General features: G+C 43.9%; 3 protein-coding genes across 7 annotated transcripts in view; 1 reads left to right on the top strand and 2 right to left on the bottom strand.

Annotated features, from left to right (window-relative positions):
* The window catches only part of ADAM17 (ADAM metallopeptidase domain 17), a 53724-nt gene extending 49028 nt beyond the window's left edge, over positions 1 to 4696 (top strand). For all 3 annotated transcript variants that reach the window (XM_045549017.1, XM_045549015.1, XM_045549016.1), the window contains 3 exons: positions 453 to 541; positions 2132 to 2182; positions 3009 to 4696. In XM_045549017.1, the coding sequence (XP_045404973.1) occupies positions 453 to 541; positions 2132 to 2182; positions 3009 to 3350 (482 nt within the window). In that variant the 3' untranslated portion in view covers positions 3351 to 4696. The remainder of the gene's footprint in view (positions 1 to 452; positions 542 to 2131; positions 2183 to 3008) is intronic.
* Positions 4697 to 4824: 128 nt separating this feature from the next.
* On the bottom strand, positions 4825 to 17655 carry IAH1 (isoamyl acetate hydrolyzing esterase 1 (putative)). 2 transcript variants are annotated; one of them, XM_045549018.1, is made up of 6 exons: positions 17567 to 17655; positions 15919 to 15969; positions 11641 to 11789; positions 9190 to 9351; positions 7726 to 7847; positions 4825 to 5160 (listed from the first exon to the last, which is right to left on the bottom strand). In XM_045549018.1, exons 4-6 carry the CDS (start codon positions 9293 to 9295, stop codon positions 4978 to 4980), a joined length of 411 nt encoding a protein of 136 aa, XP_045404974.1. In that variant the 5' UTR covers positions 9296 to 9351; positions 11641 to 11789; positions 15919 to 15969; positions 17567 to 17655; the 3' UTR covers positions 4825 to 4977. The 2 variants fall into 2 exon arrangements, with proteins under 2 accessions (XP_045404974.1, XP_045404975.1); XM_045549019.1 differs by having other exon boundaries at positions 15919 to 15952; positions 17548 to 17647.
* A 3273-nt stretch (positions 17656 to 20928) lies between these two features.
* Positions 20929 to 21968, bottom strand: part of CPSF3 (cleavage and polyadenylation specific factor 3) — a 37437-nt gene continuing 36397 nt past the window's right edge. For both annotated transcript variants that reach the window (XM_045549007.1, XM_045549008.1), the window contains one exon: positions 20929 to 21117. In XM_045549007.1, the coding sequence (XP_045404963.1) occupies positions 21016 to 21117 (102 nt within the window). In that variant the 3' untranslated portion in view covers positions 20929 to 21015. The remainder of the gene's footprint in view (positions 21118 to 21968) is intronic.

The following is a 21968-nucleotide window of genomic DNA, read 5'->3' as shown; positions in this document are numbered from 1 at the left end:
CCTATAGACTGTAAGTCTGGATCCTCCTTGATGTGTCTTTTGTTTAAGTGGGCCTCGTATCTTGCAGAAGTAGGGATGTACTGTGTCCTCAAGAGTCCATAATTTAGAGTTAATCGTAAAAATAATAATATCCAGTTAACAGAAACTTTGTCTTCTTAAGCAGTTATCCCAGTAGTAGCCTTCTATACGATTAGTCTGTTGACACAGTTACTCCAGGAGCATGTTGAATACTCTGCAGTCCCGTGAGGTGTACCAGGGCTTTAGCAACTTGCTGGTGTGCAGGGAGGGTCAGGGGTACTGTAGGTGGCCAGATCTTCTTCACAATACTGTGTTAGTAGCAGTGTCTAGCCAGGAACTGTGGCATTTCACACAACAATGATAATCTAAGAGCATTTCATTTTAAATCTGTAAACTACTTGGTCAAGACATTTACTGTTTGGAATTGTTCACAGGGAAGTTTTTAGCAGACAACATCGTAGGGTCCGTCCTGGTTTTCTCCTTGATATTTTGGATTCCTTTCAGCATTCTTGTCCATTGTGTGGTAAGTCACCAATTTTTAAATAATTAAACATTTTATTAAAATTTTGAGCAACTCCAACCATGTAATCTTTGGAAAAGATAAAATTTGTTCTTAGTAAAGTCCTGCCTGATGTTTCCAATGACATTTTTTTGGTGTTATCTCTAGGAGAGCGTGTCTTGTGGAAAGCTTAGCTAATGGCCTTTTAAAAGAAGGATACTTTTCTGTGTTTCATTCTAATATATTTATTCTATTTCTACATTCTAACATGTTTATTTTATTCTACTATATTTATTCTTAGGAATTTTGTACTTCTAAGCAACTGGAGACTATTTAACTGGATTTGTCTGGGTCCTTTAATGAGTAAGGCTTCACTTATAAACAAGGCATTTTCAGGCTGACTTTTTTATAATAGAGCAAATATCAAGCATCGGCATTTCAAAGATGTTCCCCATATGCCATATAGAGTCTTTGCATTGTGTAGGGTATTCAGATCTTTCCAGCTAAAGAGTGAGCAGTCTTGTCTTTTCTTGTCTTGTTCTAATTGACTTAACAGCTAGAAGTTGAGCTGGGCTTTGTCTAAGGAACTCCAGATACTTTATAAGTTTGAGGCCCCTGTTAAGAAATACTCTTACATCTATGGAGAACGGGGATTTGTCTGTTGTAGACATGAGGAGGCACTTTCACGTGCCCCTCCTACAAGCACCTTAAAAATTCTAGAAGTTTCTTTTCTCTTGCTGATGGGCCTCTTCCTCAGCGTGGGTGGTGCTGTGGGATGGGTGTGAGGAGGGAAGTCTCTAGCGAGCACTTGGCTTGAAGCAGAGCTGTTTTAAAGGTGACATGTTTGAAGCTTTAGCAGAGGAATATGTCTCTGGATGACAGTGCCATCCATCCTGATGCTTTCGCTGGACGGTCAGATCCGTTGTGTTACGGTGGAAGTTGTGGACCGTGAGGCGTCCCTGGACTTCTGAGCAAAGCCTCTGAGTGGAGGGAGGGTGGTGGCTGTTTCTGGCCACAGAATACATTCACGGTAGCCAGATGAGAAGCCGAGGCCTAGGTTCTTTGTCCTGCCTTACCCTTTGTCACCTGTGATGCTTCAGCCACAGGCAGAGATGGAGGCAGCAGATGGCCACGTGTTCAGCCTTCTGCAGAGTGTGATGTAGAACAGTGTGGGCAGCAGACACTGGAAACAGCTGAGAAGAGTGCGGCCGTGGGGCGGGGAGTGAGGCTGGTGCTGAGGGAGGCTGCAGGCCACCCCTTCCTACCAGGACCTGGGACAGTGATCTGCATGCACAGGAAGACGCCCTTGTTATTCTCCTGACACAGTGGCGGTGGGGGCGGGGGGAGGAGTCTCTCAGAAAAATGGTATTTAAACCCTGCCCCTTGCTGTGCTCAATGCCAAAAATGCACTGGAGTACAAAGCAAACAGTTCTGGACTGGTGGCACAGCTAGAAAGTTTGCATAAGAAATGCATTCTCATCTGTTGAGCCGGCTACCAGTTTCTACAACTTAGGTTCTAAGTGCTTAATATTAGGAGCAGCCTGTGAAGAAAGAGCACTTATTAACTGAATTTTATATGTAGGAATGATTTTTTTTTTGCTATTTTCTTTCTAGGATAAGAAATTGGATAAGCAATATGAATCTCTGTCGCTATTTCACCCCAGTGTAAGTACACCATATGAAAGAAAAAATAATTTTCCAGTTGCATCTCGAGACCCTGTAAAGCAGAGACCTTCAGTCGGCTATCCCAGCAAGAGCTTTCTTTGTCTACTGGAAGTTCATGTTGCAGCAGGGAGGGTCTAGGTTGGATATTAACTCTCCTGACAACAGCAGTGATGAACTTTGATTAGCTGCATGGACAGAGATTTAAAAGAGAAGAGGATTGGGTGTGGTGGCTCACGCCTGTCATCCCAGCAGTTTGGGAGGCTGAGGCAGGAAGATCACTTGAGACCAGGAGTTTGAAAGCAGCCTGGCACCACAGTGAGACCCTATATCTGCAAAAAATTTAAAAACTAGCCAGATGTGATGGCACATGCCTATATTCCCAGCTACTCAGGAGGCTGAGGTGGGAGGATCACTTGAGCCCAGGAGTTTGAGGCTGCAGTGAGCTATGATCATGCTGCTTGAACTCCAGCCTGGGTGACAGAGTCTAAGACCTTGTCTCAAAAAAAAAAAAGTGCCGTTCCCTCCTACAACCATAAGAAGTGATCTAGCTGTTCAGCACTGACTTAGTTAATATTTTGAGATTGTTTCCTGTCTTGGGACCTTAACTTGATAGGTCTGAGTTGGCTTTTGGGTTCTGGAATGGTGAGCTGTCACACACACGAAAGCTGTTTTCAGTTACTGCCTGGGTTGAGCGAGCTTCACCTGGCATCCTTTGTGAGAGGGATCCTAGTGGCGACAGAATGAGGCCACCTGGTGGGTGAGGTTGGAGCTGTGAGGGCCTTCGGTTCATCCTTTATTCCCATCTGTCGAACCCCTATCTTTACAGAATGTCGAAATGCTAAGCAGCATGGATTCAGCATCGGTTCGCGTCCTCAAACCCCTCCCCGTACCCCCGACTCCAGGCCGCCTGCAGGCCTCCCCCGTGATCCCGTCAGTGCCGGTGGCTCCGAAGCTGGACCACCAGAGAATGGACACCATTCAGGAGGACCCCAGCACAGACTCACATGTGGACGAGGACGGCTTTGAGAAGGACCCCTTCCCCAATAGCGGCACAGCTGCCAAGTCGTTTGAGGATCTCACAGACCATCCAGTCACCAGAAGTGAAAAGGCCACCTCCTTTAAACTGCAGCGTCAGAATCGTGTTGACAGCAAAGAAACAGAGTGCTAGTTTAGGGCTTCATATTCTAAGCTCTTTGACTTAATTGTACAAAATATTTTTATAGATCTCACCTAAAATCACAGCATATATTTTATGAAGATTTGGGAGAAATGAGGAAGTGACTTAACAGCAGATGCTGGTCATGTGTTTGAACTTCCTGCATGTAAATATTGTGTGCTTAGGCCCTTTTCCTTTTGAAGAGGTAAGGTGACTGTAGCTTATTTTGAGGCTTTCAGGTTTTAGTTTTTGTGAATTTTAAAATATCCTTTGACCTGTGGCGCAAAAGCAGAAAATACAGGTGGATTAGGTTATAAATATTTACGTTTTTGTAAATTAACCTTTTATATTGATAATAGCACTGATTAAGGAGATGATCAGTTTTTCTTTTTTATACACTGTAATTGATCCGCTGAATATAATGAGGCATTTAGCAGTTATTTGTGAGGGCAACTGGAAAACAGGTTTTTTTTTTTTTGCCTTCAGGTAGAGACAAAGGAGATAGACCTAGTTCTACATTGTCTCTAAAACGTGGGTCTATTTCTGATTATTACCCAGAGCGTTAATTATACATCTGAAGTTAGAAATCATTCGGGTTAATATGCTTCTTCATAATTCTGAGCCTAATGCTTTCTAGAATTAAAACAATCCAGCTTATGGGGAGGGTTACGAAATCCCGCCAGCTATTTAGGGCCCTGATGTGCTGGTAAGTTTTTCTGTGTTTTAAAGTATCTTCATGTACCCCTAATACTGTTATCATGCTCTTGAAAAATTCACTGTCTACAAATCCTAAACTACTTCAAAATACAAACTAGAGCATGGTTGCCTGTTTTCAAACACTAGTGGATAAGAGGGTGTGAGATATTTCTTACCAGGAGAAACGTAGGCTGGGGCCTGTCCCCACAAGAACGGATGCTTCAGAAACCCTTTTGATTGACCCACGAGTAGATATTTGAATTACTTCTTGCTTTAGTGATTCTGGATGATCTGTATTTACCATGTGAAGGATAAAAATCATTAGCCTGACTTAAAGCTTTTTTCCTCCCTTAAGAACTGAAATGTCCTCACCAGCCAACACATTTTAACTGAGATAACTTGTAAACTTTGAGGGCAATTAACCAAACCTGGGACAAATCATGCCTTTTTTTCAAGGACGTTTGTTACGCAGTACTTGTTACACTAATACTTGAACTTTGTACCTTATGGTATTTGCTATCTTTTAACTAGTCACAATATTATATTTTAGTTATACTTTCATATGAGTGGGGTGTGGGTGTATGTATGAGAGTGAAGCAGTTCTCAGCTGAATGTAAAAAAAAAAACCCTTTTTATAAAATTGTGACTTTTTAAAAAAATAATTGTGTTACCTTTTTTGCCATATATAGAATTAACAAGCTTCTCAGGGTATATCTTATAGCCCTGGCATTAATGACTTCTGCACCAGTCAGTATTTAATATCAAAATACAATGTACCTAAGAACAAAACTTCCCTGAAAAAAATATTTTTATTAACATTGGTGACAAATGTGTTTTTTGATCCAGAGGCATGAGGACAGGTATAATTAAGCTTGAGGCGATAAAATACTCTTCTTTTGATGTGCCGGGAGTTGCCAGGCAGACTTGGGTTTCCCGTGCTTGGCTAATGGTCTCCGTCTCCCAGCAGACTTAATTCAGGTTTTGCCTCTGCTACATCTCGCCAGTAAGGAAGCAGCAAAGGTAGAGAAGAGACCTTCTTCTCTATCAAAGGCCAGAGATGTGAGAACACAAACTCATTTCCCTTTGGTGACAAATGTAGTCCATCTGATAAGTAGGGTGAGAAGTCCTATAAGGAAAGAAAATTCAGGTAAGGTGTGATTTTTCCAAATGCCATTGTGTGCCACTCTACTTGTGGCCCTGCAACAAAAAGGTCACCAGCCTCTTTATTGCCTGGGACGTGTGGCATTTACGCAGGTGCTCAGACACATGGAACCCTCCCCAGTGCTGCAGGATGACCTCCCTGTGACAGAAGTGAGCTTCATAACTCCACTAGCTGTCCAAGCTGGGATGTCATTCTAGGTCTTTTGGATTACAGGACATGGTTCTCAGGTTATCAGTTGGAAGAGGCTTAATGGGTGAACACAGATCATTAATGTAATCAGTGAAAAAAGAAAAATTTGGTGTTAAGAGCTCGAGGCTCCAGTGAGTCATGGTTTTTGACTCTTAGCCTATGTACTAAATTGGTAGGTTTTTAGTTGGAACCAACTTGTACCATCCAGCCTAGAACAATAATTGCTGGGCTGTAAGAGTCCAGTCTCCCCCGTACTCCCCTGAACTGAAGACTATTTACACTTGGAGCCATTTCTCCCTTGGGGAAGAATCTTTCTTACTAGGCAAGAGCTCCCTTCCCCATCCCTATTAGAAGCTGGTGGCCAACTAGCTTTGTGACTTACAGACCAGAAATTCAGATTCCAGTAGCACTTCTCCCTAGGCCCTGGTTTTCTCATCTAGACAGTGTTAGATTCGATGATGTCTAAGGAATACCCTCCCAGTTCAAGAATCTTAAAGGACATGTGAGCGTAACTAGCCCAATGGTTTACAGTTTTCTTTCTGCACAACTTTTTCAGACCATCTCAGATGAAATCTTAGAGCACTCAGGCTGCTAAGGTCCCTCCTGAGCTGGGAATCCTAGAAGGTTCAAGTTTAGTCAAGGTTTCAGAGGGATACTGGAGGCACAGGGGTCAGTGACTTACGCAGGTACAGAGCTGGCACCAAAGCCAGGGCTCTTGGGGCCTCCATAAATGACTGGTGACGCTCAGTACCCACAAGGTAGTATGACTTTCTTACTGCTTTACCATTGTCCCCATTACAGATGTATTAATATAGGCACGTAAATATCAAAAATTACTAGGTCATTGGAAGGATTGGTATGGATTAAGATTTAGGGCAGCGGAGAAAGCTGGCACCTGATTTAGTGATTCCTGGCTGTTTTCTTTCTACATTCCTTTGTCCAAGTAGCCAACGCTAACAGCTGGGAGTAAACTGGAACCTACCAGCCCCTCCCCCTCCCGAGTACTTGAATGCCTTCAGTCCCGGTGCAGTCAGTCTGGCTCTCGGCAGATGAATGAAATGGCCTTTTATGTGCTCTGCAGCACAAGCCCTTCACTAAGGGTGCAAGGTTGCAGAATAAAGAAAAGGGAGAGTGCCTGCTTATACCTCTCCTGTACTGTTCATCAGTATTTATGTGGCACCTGCATTTAGCCATCCGTTTTCACACCCTGACCTCTGTCCACCACCGATCTGTTCTGTCACTTTAGTCTCGTCTTTTGAGACACCACAGTGATGGAATCACATAGTCCGTAACCTTTAGAGACTGGCTTCCTTCCCTCAGTGAAACGCCGCTGACGTTCATCCACGTTGTGCGTATCAACACTGTCATCTCCTACCCATTTAGCCACAGGAAGACATCTGGGCTACTTCCAGCTTTGGGCAGTTAAGAATAATGCTGCTATTAACAGTTATATATAGATTTTATGTGAACCTAGTTTTCATTTCTCCAGGGCAAATACCCAGGAGTGGATTTCTGGGTCCTCTGTAAGTGTGTAAGAAACTGTCCAGCTGTGTTCCCAGTGGCTGCACCATTCTGCATGGGGACCAGCTTTTTACACCTTTTATATATTTGTAAATGTACTTTCAGGCTTTAAAACAAAATAATTTAGTCAAAACTACATAGCTCTAACTGAATGTATTAGCTATACTATATTCTACTTAAAACTTTTATTAACAGGCAAAACAATGAGTGTTAACTTTCCCCTACTCCATATATAAAATAACTTGGCCTGGATTTATTTATTTTTTGAGACAGAGTCTTGCGCTGTTGCCCTGGCTAGAGTGCTATGGGGCATGATCATAGCTCACTGCAACCTCAAACTCCTGGGCTCAAGCCATCCTCCTGCCTCAGCCTCCCGAGTAGCTGGGACTACAGGTACACACCACTGTGCCCGGCTAATTTTTCTATTTTTAATAGAGATGGGGTCTCACTCTTGTTGAGGCTGGTCTCGAATTCCTGCCCTCAAGCGATCCTCCCATCTCAGCTTTCCAGAGTGCTAGGATTATAGGTGTGAGCCACCCTGCCCAGCCCTGGATGTTTTTAAATATGAACCATTTACTGCTCATTTACACCACCAGATAGTAACTCCTAGCTAAGAAACTAAGCTGAATAAGCTACTGGGTTTGCAAGCTGTCCTGGAGCCTTCCATGCCTCCCCTTCACCCCCAACCAGTTTGTTGTCATTGGTGAAAGGGACAACGGTCTTAACGAAGCAGAGCCATTCTAGGAATACCTGTACACACCTCTGGCTTACTTCTGTGTGATCCCACTCACCCTGAGAGGACTGAGCAAGTCACTGTACCTGGCTGTCCTTCTGCATCAGGGTCCACAGGTCAAGTACATCAGTCCCACAGTCTTGGGCCACTTGTAAACACGCACTGGCATATTCACCAACAACTGAGTTCAGGCGATTTAATTTGCAACCTGTTGAACAGAGGAAATTCAGGTGACAATTGATAAACCCAAGTGCTGCTTCTTGTGTAAGTTCTACTGACCTAGACAGTTTCAAAGTTCCATTAAATACTGACCCCACTTGGGCCAGCCACGGGGTTTGGGGAATTAGGTGATGGGTCTCTCGGGTTCCTCACATGTGCTGCTCTACCCAGCAGAGGACAAGTACCTGGGCTCTGAAGTCAGACTTCCTGGATTTGATTCCTGGTTCTGTCACTGGCTATGTGATCTTGGGCAAGTTACTTAACCTCTGAGACTCAATTTCCCCATCGGTTAAAAGGGAGTAACAGTTCCATAAAGTTGTGGTGTGCATAAGAAACATCTAGAGTGCTTAAATGGGCCCAGAAATCTACCCGAAACTACTACTAAATAGCTAACTCTGAGTCAGACCATGCTTTGAGAAACAGCTGTCCCGTGTTGTAAAGCCTTTCACCTGTCCTAGAACCACCTGCTCTCCTTTAGTTCCAGGCAACTTAGAAAAATTCCCAAAGCACCTTTTCAACCATTTGGGGATAGCTGGCCCTTGAACAACAAAGGTTTGAACTGTGAGGGTTTGATTATACACGGATTTTTTCTTCCAACCAAAGAGATATCAAAAATACACTATTTGCAGGATACAAAACCTGAGTATACGGACAGCCAACTGCAGGACTTGGTGTGTACAGATTTTGGTACACTCAGGGGTCCTGGAACCACTCTCCCCGAGTACACTGAGGGACAAATGTATATTAGCATGAGAGACCTATTAGATTCGAGTTACATAATGGCATCTTTATATAGAAGAAAACAAAGATTTTACCACTACACTGTTTCTCCAGATGCCAAATAGGCAGCAAAGGGAAGAATCTATACGGGTAGGGTAGAGAAAGGGCCGTCTCTCCTGGTCACCTACAGATGGGGAAAAGCACATGGCTGCAGGCGCCTCCCAGTGCCGTGAAGTCAGGAAAACGCCCCCAGGGTGGAGGCACAAGTCAGGGGCATAGCCACCCCTCAGTCCCAGCCCTGCAGTTCGCCCGACTCCTCACTTGGCCTCGCTGCACGGTGCTCAGTGGGTTTCACGTGCACCTTAGAGTTTGGCAGCTACAAAGGTCGGCAACGCCAGGCCAGCAGGTCCCTCCCAAGTTACCCAAAGCCAGAAATTCCTTTTCTGTGTCCCAAGAGTCCTCAGGTATGATAAAATGGAAGACAGAACAGACTGATAGGGACATACCCACCCCCAAGCAGCTTAGGCCCACAGGCAGGACACCACTGTCCTTTCAGGGTCCTGCCCCGAGCACTCCTGCCCGAGTGGCGGGATGGGCTCTGGCTTGTTTACCTTGCACGATGCACTCGGCTTCCCAGGCTGTTTCGCAGAGCGGGGGCGGCGTGACAAGAATGACTCGGTTCTCCGGGACGTCCACAGACTTCAGGTACTGCACCATACTCTTCAAATTCGCAACATACTCGTCCAGGGGAACGTGTTGCTTGGGATTCTCATCTGTTCAAGAGGAACTCGAACACTTCAGCTCAAATGTCTATTTGTTGTAAGTAACAATTAAGATGAATATACTTTTGCAAATGCCTACTACTCACGATGTCATTGTGGAACTGTTTAGCACCAAGGACGAAGAGAAGATTTTTCCCCTTTTCTTGAATTAAAATGTACAGTTTTTCATAAAACAAAACTTTGGAGGCTCTGGCTAGGGGCATTTTAAGTACTCTTGTCTTTTCTCCTCTAGTGTCCAAATTGTTACTAATCAATTAGGTTGAATTTGTAAAGAAAAAAAGGGCCCAGGCTGTGGAATGCTCAGGTTCTAATACCGGCTTTGTCACTGACCAGCCACGTAACCTCAGATAAACACTTAGCCTTTCTGTACCTCAGTTTCCTCCTTGGGAAAATGGAGATGATAATAGGGTCTCCCTCCCAGGGTTGCTATGAAAGTTATTCATAAATCAGCAAAGTGTGTCGAGCACCGAGCTCAGGGCACCTCCCGCAAAGCAAGCGCTCAGTGAACAAATGTCGGCCATCGCTCCTGCATTTGTCACGACCGCAAAGGACTGTTCTAGATCTGCTGTCACGGGAGCACTGCCAGGCTCCTCGCAGACCCTCCGCAAACTGCACGTCAGTGAAGTATGAAGAAGAGGAAAGTCACTGATGATCCCACCACCCAGAGAACCCCTGCTGGCATCTGGCTGTACTTTTCTTTCCCATCCTTGCCGCATAGTTTTAAAAAGTGAGATCACACTGAAGATACACTTTATATTCTTTTTTCCATATAACATTATGAACATTTCAATATCCATAGTCTTAATAAAATGAAATTTAGTTATAGTGCGACCATAATTGATATTTCTATTTCATTACTCTACAGCATTCTAATCTTCTATTATAAACAAGAATGCATAGAAATCTCTGTACATATATCTGGCTACATTACTGTTTCCTTAGGATGAATTTCTAGATGCCAGACATCTCCTGATGCATACTGTCAAACAGCCTTCCAGGAGGATTAGCGAGTTATTCTCCCGCCAGTACGTTCCCATCTTATTCCACGCTTGTCAGCCATTAAGTATTATGGCTTAAAATTGCTTTTCAATTTGAGTCTAGAAACAGAATTCCTTGTTTTCATTTGCATTTTTTTTGTAAGTGAAATTCACACATTTTCAAATACATATTGGCCATTAAATTTCTCCGTTTGTGAATTATCTGTTGTCCTTTGCTTATTTTTCTACTGGGGTATTTTTCTGATTCCTACATTGAAGACGTTACCACCCTTCTGTCTGCCGTACTTTTCAAATATTTTCCTCGACATACCATTTTTCTTTCTTACAGCTTTTTCTGACAGAAGCGATTTTATTTAAGCCTGTTTTTCCTTTGTGACTTTCTCCATTCCTTTTATGCTTAGGTCTTGTCTTAAATTTGATAAAAGTTCACTTTGAAAAATTTTTTTTTTAGTTTTCTTATGGTTTTTGGTGTAAGATATAAAGGGAAGATTTACTTTGTTTTCTCCAAATAGTTTACAGCCTCTCTCCCAATACCTGTAATTTATATAATCCTTCTAGGCAGCAAGAACTCCCCAAGTACAGCTGGGAGCGTTCATCTTGGCCTCACCTGCGAGGCCCCACAGCTGCCTGTGGACGGCAGACATGCTGGTCTGCGACACCACTAGGGGCACAGAAGGGATCTCTGGAAGCAACTACCCAACTTCCCAAAACAAAGGCTGATGTTTTCCCTCTCTATTACGCAGGGGACTCTCCTTTAGAGAGTAGAAAGGGAAGAGAGAGAGGCCTCTTACGTGGCCAGTTCTGCTCTAGTCACAGCAGCGATTCTTCAGCAAACAAGGAAAGACCATCCTCCTTTTCAAAACCCGTGTTTACTACGCCCAGGATTCAAGCCTAACCCAGGTCAAGGTTACCGCTGCCCTGAGATGCACCTCCCCCATCAGTGTGATGCAAACTGCAAGGCGTGCAACTTGAGCCTCCTGCTGCCAACCACGTGAGTTAGAGAGAAAAGCATCCAAAATGTAGCACAGCACTAACAGACTCTAGAAAACAAGTGTTTGCAAGTTTAGGTCTGCCGACAGCTGAGGCACGTAGAAGATGAGTTGGGGATAAAAGCCACCGACGTTAAAGCCAGAAGAAATACATATTAATATAAATAAACTAGGGGAACTCCTAAGTTTAACAAAACTTTACTGGGAGATTAATGGGTGAAAAAAGTATGTAATTTTGCTGTAACATAAAAATTATTAAACATAAGCTTGAAAAAACACAAAAATGCCTTTACCTTTTAGTGCACTGTCATTGGCACCAAAGAAAATTGTCACTGCTACTGGGTTGTCCAAACTGTTCCCTTTCCTGATTAATCTTGGAAGGATAATTTTGGCCCATCTGGTATTGTAACCTGAAAATCCACGATTCAGAACATCACATTTTCTGAAATGAAAAATGTTAAAATGGTGAATTGTGGGTAAAGAACTGTTTACAGTCCCCAGTAGCCACCCTCTCAGTGGGGTGTGCTCTCGGGGCTTCTAATCCCATCACAAGCTCTGACCTGGCCCCAGGTTTCACACTGATAAGAGCAAGAACAGCTGAAGCGTGATCTCTAAGTTGTTCAAAGACATAGGTTAACATGCCACATTGCTCAATGAGAGAAATGATAAGTAATTACACAGAAAGGGGCCACGATTTAGTCTGCAGACTGATTGCACACATGGCACAGTGAGACGCTTTTACATGCTTTTACCTGTTTGCAACAGATTAATCTGAGCAAGTATTTTAGGTAGAAAGTCACTACAGGCTGGAATAAATGTAATGGTTTAGTTTGGGATTCATATATAGAATATTTGAAATTTTGGTTTTGATTGAATAATTTTAGTGAATATATTAGTTGTATTTCAATTTAAACCAGTTTGTTAATAGGCATTTTTTTCCTTCTTAAAAACAGTTTCATTCATAGTACCATATGGTATAATGAAAAAACTAACCATAAATCTTGAGCAAGGCTTCCTGGGTTTGTATCCTAGTTCCATCTCTAGCTAGGTGTGCCCTGGGCATGTCACTACTTCCTCCCATGTAAAGTGAGGATAATCACTGTGAGGATTATATAGGCAACATGTTTAACACACATTAGACGGTATCAGTCACAGGTGCTTCAGAATAATCCATGATGGGCGGGATGGACAGGTTCATTACACTCTCTGCTTTTGTAGATGTTTAAAGGTATCCAGAAAAAAGGTGTTTTTTAAATAAAATGAATCTTGAGGTTCAATTTGTGATTAGCAAATTGATGTGGCACATTTTGGTGTATGGTTCAAATTCCTACATATAAATGACTAAGAAGCGAGGGCACCAGTGAGTAGCTGCTGGCTACGGTGCCGGGCAATGGACTCCAAGGACAGCGGCAGGAGGGGACTCACTTTTATACTACTCCTCTGAAGCTCTCAGGTAGCATTTACAAACTTGGGAACAACAAAATTCAGGCTTATTTCTGAGTGACATTGAGTGTTTTTATGTCTAAATATTACAAAAAGCTGACTAGTCATTTTGAAGGCTCCAGTCGCTTACGATACTTTGAAATGGAGGACTCCAGATTCTGACAATGCAAGTTTGCCCGACACCCACCCAATGATGTAGCGACTTCAGCACTTCAACAGCAAAACAGCTTCCTGCCACAATGTGGTGTAGCAGAACCGCTGTAATCAGAGCAGCTAGCGCCTGGATCTTCCTGTCCTTGACTAGCAACGAGGCACTGCCGTGGAGATTTACTTAGAGCCTACCCAGGTGTCAAAGACCAGCACTGTAATACCTAATCTGCCAGGCTGAGTGAAGATTAAGGGTAATGGCCAGACACACAAGGAGCTCAATAAATGCAGCCATCACAGGTTCTTAAAAAATTATCATAAGGTTGCTTGTGAATCAAGACTAGAAAAAAAGTGCTAGTGAGGCCAGGAGTTGAAACTATGAAGGTTCTCTTCTGAAAGGGGATGCATACGTGAATTCTCTGGGTTGAATAAAATAATCAATAGTGTCTAAGTTATCCAAAAAGCTGAAGAAATTGGAAAATTAAAGGCTTTTACATAAATTCATGGGTAACAATGGGTATTTAAATCCAGATGAAGATAGAAAAAGGGTAAGAATTAACAAAAGATTCCTTCTAAAACATCCAGGTTCTGTAAGATTGCTTCACAGAAAAAATGTAAATTAGGTATTTTATAGGACATTAAATATGAAATGTCCGATTTTGAATCAAAAGCATAGTTTACTGTATCTCAAACAAGAAACAGTACAATTGAAGTACCCGCCTAAACTATCGACACAGTTTTGGCATTATAATGGTAGCTTTCTAATGCCAGCAGCAAAGAAGCCTGGAGAACAGTGGCAAACAAATCACAAAAGGCGTTTTCCACAGCCTGTTGAGAATCGAGTATTTCCTTGCAAGAAGTGGTCCAAAGCCTGGAAGAAGTGGTTAATGCAAGTTCTGGTGAATGTGGTGGATGGCGGAGTTTCCAAGTCCAGCCTCTGTAGTTTGAGCAGCTTCTGTTGTTTGTGTGACATGCGGTAGAGCATTGTCTTGCAAGAGGATTAGCCTGTCCACGGACCAATCTTGGCTCCTTACTTGCAAGCGTCCTCATCATTTTGTCCAGCTGGCTGCAGTAGACGTCCACTGTAATCGACTGACCAGGTTTCATGAAGCTGTAGTGGATAATACCACCAAACAGACACCATTAGTTTTTTCTGATGAACATTTGGTTTTGGACTGTGTTCCGGCACTTAATCTTTATCCAACCATGGTGCTGAATACTTGCGATTATCAAAAAGAATCTTTTTTTCATCACACATAACAATATGGCATAGAAGTGGTTCATCTTTGTGTTGCGACAACAAAGAAAGGCAAGTTTCAAGACAATTTCTCTTCTGATGCTCATTTAACTCTTGCAGAACCCATCTATCCTATCTTTACCTTGCCTATTTGTTTCAAATGGTCCAATACTGTTGGAATAGTAAAGTCAGACCTTGCTAATTCACATGTAGGATCAGATGGATTTGTTTCTGCTACAGCTTTCAGCTCATCATTATCCACACCTTGGCATCAGGTCACCCATGTGGCTCATTTTCAAGATTAAAATCACCAGAATGGAACTTCTCAAACCACAGACATACTGTGCGTTCAGTAGCCACATCTGTCCCAAACACCTCGTTGATATTTTGAGCTGTTTGCACTGCATTGGTTCCATGACGGAACTCATATTTGAAAATAACATGAATTTTGTACTTATCCATGATTTCACAAAAACCGGTCAATAAAAAAATTGAAAGATAATCACAAGTCAAAATGTCCATCCAAAAGACTGGGGATGTACCTTCACAATAAAAAGTATCAAAGTGAAATGTCACAGATATCAACTGTCACGTTTAGTACTTAAGGAAATTGGACATTTCATACTTAATAGGCGGGGGCATATTTAAAAGCAAACAGCAGCAGCTTTTAAAAACTGAAAAAGGTGAGTTTATCCTAACTCCTTCAAATCAAGTATTTGTGCTTAAAAAAATACTTGGATAAGGCTAAATAAATTGAAAATATCAATAAATTTAAAAATAATTCGTGTGGATTTAAAAAATGCTTTTTGTGAAATAGATCTTGTTTTAAAACCAAACATTAGGGGTATCACTATGGGATGAGGACTGTACACCTAATTCAGTTTTTGTTTTTTTAATGAGATATGGTCTTGCTCTGTCACCCAGGCTGGAGTGCAGTGACCCAATCATAGCTCACTGCAACCTTGAACTCCTGGGCTCAAGCAATCCTCCCATCTCTGTCTCTTGAGTAGCTGGGATTACAAAGCTCATGCCACCACACCTGGCTTAATTTTGCATTTTAAAATTTATTAATATTAGTGTAGGCAGTATAAGAAGACAGTTGCAGTAAGATGTCTCCTAATCACTCTCAAACTTAGCAATTAGGTTAAATTAAAACACTGGGATCAGTTCAGGCCTATGCAGATGGCTGAAGCAGGCATCCTAAAAAAGGCAGGTGCACTTGAATTGTCCTGGTCCTTTGGCAGCGAGTAGAGAGAATACCCCCAACGTCATCCAACACCCCAGCATCCTAGGACATGATACAGCTGACCATGGCTTCCCCGTTTCCCAGGGGGCTCTCTGCTACTGGAAGAATGTTGGCTCAGTATCCAAAGTGGACTCAACTTTGAGGGAAGAATACATATGAACACCTCACTGATCATTTAAATCACATCTACGTAGTAACTGAAAAAGACTCTGTCTTCTGTAGATGGCGAATAGCTGTGTTTTTTGGATCCAAAACCTCTAATACATTTTCCACAACTTTTTGTGTTTGATTTCACATGGTGGCAAAGTCCCTTTAGCTGAACCGTGAATGCCTGCCCTTTTTCTGTTCCTCCTCCCATATGTACACTGACTAGGAAAGGCAGACAAAGATTTAAAAAAAACAGGAAGTTAGTGTTTAAACTATCACTCACTCTTTTTTCCTGAGATGACATTTTCCAGCAATAAGCACTCAAGTATCAAATCTAGAAACCATTCTCACCTGACTAGCTTGTCAGCCAGCGACGCTCCCCATCAGCAGCTGAAAAGAAAACTGGAGAAACAAAAGCCTATTGTTACTGCTTATCGATGGAATTAGAACATTTCAGTAAGGGAAATTTTCATGAGTGACTCCCCTTCTCTTTTCTTTGCACTCCCTGACTTCTTGGACTTCATCACTTGACTCATTCAAGGGACGTCATTTTGAGAGATTACATGTATCTACACCTGGCAGCACTCTAGAAAGAAGGTGTATTTTTATTCTCTATCAGTTAAAAGCGGCTTTAAGAAAATTTATTTACAAGAGATAAAATCAACTATGTGTTCAGTTAGGAAATGAAGTCTGTACTATACTACTTCGCCACAGCAGAAAGAATAAGAAAATTCATGGCTTTATTAATGACAGAGCTTAGGGTGAACATTGTTTGATTATACATTCCCATGGAATATGGAAAGCCCTTACTGCCCCTGATGCCTAAAAATAATGTTACCAACTACTGGCACATACATGAAAAACTGGTTTAGAAAAGTCATGTCTGAGTGTTAGAAGAAGAAAAAAAAAAAAAAAAAAACACCACAGGAAAATAATGTCTACTTCCTCCCTGAAGTAAAAGCTTTTCTATTTGGAAGAATTTTTTCTTAATGGGAACTGAAAAATGATCTTGGATGAAAATACTTTTTCTACATTATTCTTGAAGGCATTTTATTTTCAAGATCAACCCTTGACCAGCATGGTGGCTCACATCTGTAATCCCAGCATTTTGGGAGGTCAAGGAGGGAGGATCACCTGAACCCAGGAGTTCAAGACCAGCCTGGGCAACACAGCAAGTAGAACAGGCCAGCAGTATCAGCTACTGGAGAGGCTGAGACAAAGATGAGCGTTTGAGTCCAGGAGTTCGAGGCTGCAGTGAGCCATGATTGCGCCACTGCACCTCAGCCTGGGCGACAGAGGGCGACCATCTTTAAAAAAAAAAAAAAAAATCAACCGTTAATTGCTCAACCTGTTCCACCAGAAGAAGCACACAGGTTGCACAAAAACTGTGGGAAGTGAATCAGCCACCTCCGAGGTCTGCGCAGGTGACTCCTCAGGGGAAGTCTCACCGGAGGGCACAACACACTGTTCGTGCCCAGAGGCCACCGCCAAAGAAGACACTGAAAACAATACACAACTTGTACCAGGTCACCCTAAACCCCCGTGAAAAGTGACACGGAATGGAAACAGCAGCGGAACTCTGGCAGTCCGGCTCTGCCCCTCGCCAGGGGAGACCCTTCACTTCCCTGCCCCTCGTCTGTCCCAGGGGCGGGTTCCTTGTACAGGACTGAGTGAAAACGCGTGGGCCCTCCAGGACATCACGCCCCCGACGGTCTCGGCCACTAGGGGGGAGACCCCCGCCAGGGTTCGCTGAGGGCACTGGCGGCGGCCGGGACCCGCCGTTCCTCTGGGGTCCTCACAGGAGGCAGCAAGCTTGACAAACCCGCCGCCTCCTTGGCCTTCGCGGGGGCACGGAAGGGACCCTGGGACAGCAGGAGACTTGGGGGCCCAGCGTCGGCGCCAGCGCAGCCCGCAGGGAGGCCCGAGGAGTCCGCGGGTGTGGCAGGCTGAGCGGCGCTGGGCAGCCGAGCGTCCAGGAGGCGCCCCGGGGCGGCGGTACCTGAGTGATGGAGTCTCCGAAGAGCAACACGCGAGGCCACAGCAGAGAGCTCCCGCAGCCCACCGCCTCGCACAGCGCCATAGTCCGGCCGGCGGAGAGGCGGGACCAGGCCGGATATCCGGGCGGGGCGAGCGGCGGGGGCGGGGCGAGCGGCGGGGGCGGGGCGAGCGGCGGGATGCCTGCACGGCCCACCGGGAAGATGCGTATGCGCGGGTGGGTGCCGCCGGGCGGTCGCGACGTTCCCGGCGCAGTGAGCAGTCATGTTTAAGACACGCGGTAGGCCGGGCGCGGTGGCTCACGCCTGTAATCCTAGCTCTGGGAGGCCGAGGCGGGTGGATCGCTCGAGGTCAGGAGTTCGAGACCAGCCTGAGCAAGAGTGAGACCCCGTCTCTACTAAAAATAGAAAGAAATTATCTGGCCAACTAAAAATATATATACAAAAAAATTAGCCGGGCATGGTGGCTCATGCCTGTAGTCCCAGCTACTCGGGAGGCTGAGGCAGTAGGATCGCTTAAGCCCAGGAGTCTGAGGTTGCTGTGAGCTAGGCTGATGCCACGGCACTCACTCTAGCCCGGGCAACAAAGTGAGACTCTGTCTCAAAAAAAAAAAAAAAAAAAAAAAAAAAAAAAAGACACGCGGTAGTAGTGGCCGTTTGGAGACCTCAGTTTTGTCCGTTTACAAGCAACTCGGCCTACTGCACTCGTTCGCTCACAGCCGAGTCTGCAGGAGCGACCCCGCGCCCCCCGGGCGAAGCTCACCCTCTGGCCGGCAGCACCGGGCAGTTCCGCAGGAGACGACCCCCGAAGGAAAGCGACTTGGCGTCGCGGTCACAGCCAGCACCACGCTGGGCCTGCGGAGCCGTTTCCGCACGTGGCAGTGGCGTGAAGCGAGGGCCCCGTGGGCAGGGCAGTCGGCCCTCGGCGTGGCGCAGGACTGGACCCAGGGTCCCTGACACTGAGTGGCGTAGTGTTTGCGTGTCACCCACCCACAGCCTCTCCTATGCTCTCGACCATCTCTGAGTTGATTATAATACTGCATACAGTGTAAATGCAATGTAAATAGTTGCCATATTGTATTTAGGGAATAATGACGAGGAAAAAAGCCCACCTGTTCGGTACAGACACAAACAGCCACTATTTTCTCCTTTTCCCCGCTGTGGGTTGTCTGCAGAGACCTGCCGATACGGAGGGCTGATTTATTTACAATGAATTCATCTGTTAAATAAAACTTGGTCATTTATCGAACGTTTTTACCTCAACTGTGCGATGAAGTGTGAGGGCCGTGGTCAGAAGGATGTCTTGAAGCCACGGAGCTTTAGGGGAAAACCAGAAGGGCCGGGCAGCCGACGCCACTCCGTGTAGCTGGGGTCACGCGTGACTGCAGTTCCAGGCTGGCGGTTCCTGGGCTCCAAGCTAGGGTTAGCCAGAGAGCTGTTGTTAGAGCCGGTTCCCCTCGGCCCCGGGAACAGAAAGACAGAGTCACTGAGGCTGCAAAGGCAAAGGAGTTTTATTTACTAGCTCGAGCTAGGGTCCAAGTCCCAGAGCAACAACGCAGTGGTCTCTTTACGAACCAGGACCCCGCCCTGGGGTAAAAACAAAGCTTTTATACTTTTTTTTTTTGCTGGAGTCTGTTGCTAGTTATTTTTGATAAGAGACTCTTTCCCAAGAGATTCTCTCCCCAAGGACACTCGCCCTGCACAGCCGGCCTCCCTATCAGGAAGCCACCTGCGGTGCGGTTTTTTCTTTTTTTAACTGCATTTGAGCATGGTTTTAGTTCTTTATCGTAATCAAGCAATAAGCAAGCAAGCTTTGTGTACAGAAGCGGGATTTGGCTGTTAGCTAAGAGCAAAAAAACAAGTCACCATCAAACAAACTAAAATATTGTTTTAGTCCTACTCTACACTGTAAAAGCGCACCGCTGAGGACCGCTCACTCCAGACCAACTAACTCAACTTCTGCGGCAGGACTCGGGCATCAGTGCATTTATAACGCGCCCCAGGTGATTGCCATGAGCAGCTCAGATTGAGAGCACCTGCTAGGGGCACGATGCTTGGGCTTCATCCTAATCACGATGATGACCTCCTGTTGGACTTTAAGCAGCTGAAGCTTGAGGCCAGATCTGTTATTTTAGGACTCAGCTGTAGGGAGTGGGGATGGGAGGTTGTTGCAGGAATTCGGGAGGAGTGACTTGGGCTCAAACAGCAGCAGTGGAGATGAAGACTCAGATTCAAGAGCAATTTAGAATAGTTATTAACTCAAATTGGTTACCTTAGGGGAAAGGACACTTCCCTTCTTGCTGTATTTGCTGTATATATTATATATTGTGTGTATTTTTGTAACTTGAAAGTGTTTTAAAATCACAATAAAATCTTATGACTTTAACCCCTAGGCCTTTAGTATGAGCCAAAGAGACCATAAGTAGGCTATTTTATAGAAATAAATGCATTTCAAGTAACAGAGTCAGATTTACACTGAAGATTGTCACCAGAGTGCAGGGGAGTGGTCAACAGTTGTCACTATAAGCAGTGAGGCAAAATGAGGATGAAATAGTGTCGGTGGAGTTTACTGACTGTGGACAACTGATGACTGTAGATTGACAGTGAGTGTAGGCAACTCTGAAGTCGGGCTGTGAACAGAAGCTAGCAGTGCACCTGTTCCTTTCCTCTGGAGAGGGAGCAAGCAGGCCATTTTCATTGAAGTAGGTGTCAAAGCAGCCCCTGGCAGAGTGGGCCGCTCCCTCAGCACCAGACACTCCTGTGTCCAGTTACTTGCAAGTCTGAATTATGTGTACTTGGCCTAATGGCTTACATATGAAACAAACAAATGACACCTGAATATCCATAAATTGAGTCATAAAAGTTATACTCTGTCTAGCCTGGGAGACAGAGCAAGACCCTGTCTCTGGAAAGAAAAAAAAAAAAATTATACTCTGAATATCCCTGAGTTAAATGTGTAGATACAATATAAAGAAAATACTGAGTCCTAAAAGTCCTAATTTTACAAATGCATCAATTAAGGAATTTAGCAACAGTGTCAGGAAGAAAGAAACAGAAAGGTGCTTAACACTTTTAAGTGATAATTCCTGTTCATTTAAATTTAGAATATGGATATGGAAGTAGAAACCACTGTGTATTTTCTTTCCTTAATAAGTACAGTAAGATAAATTCTGTTTCAGTTGCTGTGAGCAAATCTTAAAGGTTTCAGTGGGAGCTGCATACATGCCGGGAAGTAGAATCAATAAATTCTAAAATAAGGCGTAGTTTAGTAGTTAGTTCTAGACTAATGGACAAATTAGTTGGTAATTTAGCAGTATGCAGGCTGTTGGAATTAAGGCCACCTGACATCGAAAGTCAATAGGCAACACCAGAGAAACTAACATATTTTATTTTAAGTAGCAGAAGTAGAGGCAAGTATTTTTAAAAAGTTTTAACATATACAGACAAAAACTTATCAATGAACTGGTGTAAGGGCCTCATATAGTCTCTGTGCAGCCAGTTCCACCATTTCTCGGAGAGATTCATCATCTTCACTTCCTTCTTCACATTCTACAGTCTGAAAGTGAAAGCACAAACATGCCTTGAATTATTATAACTGCCTATAATTATTACATGGAAGATAAATGAATACTCTTTAAGAACAATAATCTGTACTGGTGGAGGTCACTGTGTATTACCAAGAAGCAGAGTTGCTGCGCTGCACACCTGTGAGCACGCAGCTGGGTGCCAAGTGCTTCCTGCACCACAAGGACTGGGTCTAATTAGAGATGAATTTTGGAGGGAAAAAGAAAAAGACTGGGGAAAAGTCTAGTAAACTACATGTACTTCAAAGCCCATATTTTGATCCAATAAATGATACTCCAAGGAAGTTAGTCTGTGCAACACAAACTACTTAGCAAAAAATGGATTATGGTCATTCACTCAATACTTGGTATTAAATTTTTTATCAACATAATAGTTGCACAAATTTTGGGGGTACGCTGGTGTTCAATTTCATTTAAACTCACAAATAATCTTCTAGTTATTTCTTAATTACAATTACAAAACACTACATGCTATTTAAACTACATATATATGTATTTTATAAAGACAGGGTCTCGCTCTGTTGCGCAGGCTGGAATGCAGTGGTGCAACCATAGCTCCCTGCAGCCTTGAACTCCTGCACTGAAGCAATCCTTCTGCCTCAGTCTCCTGAGTAGCTGGACTACAGGAATGTGCCATCACACCTGGCTATTTATTATTCTTTGTAGAGATGGAGTCTCTCTATGTCTTGAACTCCTGGTCTAAAGGGATCTTCCCACTTTGGCCTCCCAAAGCTGGGAATAGAGGCATGAGCCACTGCACCTGGTAATTTTTTATCATACCATAAATATTCTCCATAAAAAAATTTAGGAAAAAAAGAAAGCT

This window comes from Lemur catta, chromosome 4 (genome assembly GCF_020740605.2).
Source record: "Lemur catta isolate mLemCat1 chromosome 4, mLemCat1.pri, whole genome shotgun sequence".
NCBI classification, from domain to species: Eukaryota; Metazoa; Chordata; class Mammalia; order Primates; family Lemuridae; genus Lemur; species Lemur catta.
The sequence above is the reverse complement of the archived record's forward strand: the minus strand, read 5'-3'. Positions and strand labels throughout refer to the sequence as shown.

Coding starts and splice junctions, on each gene's coding strand:
- IAH1 (XM_045549019.1), bottom strand. CDS start 17,647: ATGGCGCTGTGCGAGGCGGTGGGCTGCGGGAGCTCTCTGCTGTGGCCT. Junction 11,790..15,918: donor CTGGCTGACAAGCTAGTCAG/GTGAGAATGGTT, acceptor TTTTCATTTCAG/AAAATGTGATGTTCTGAATC. Junction 9,352..11,640: donor CAATGACAGTGCACTAAAAG/GTAAAGGCATTT, acceptor CCTCTTGAACAG/ATGAGAATCCCAAGCAACAC.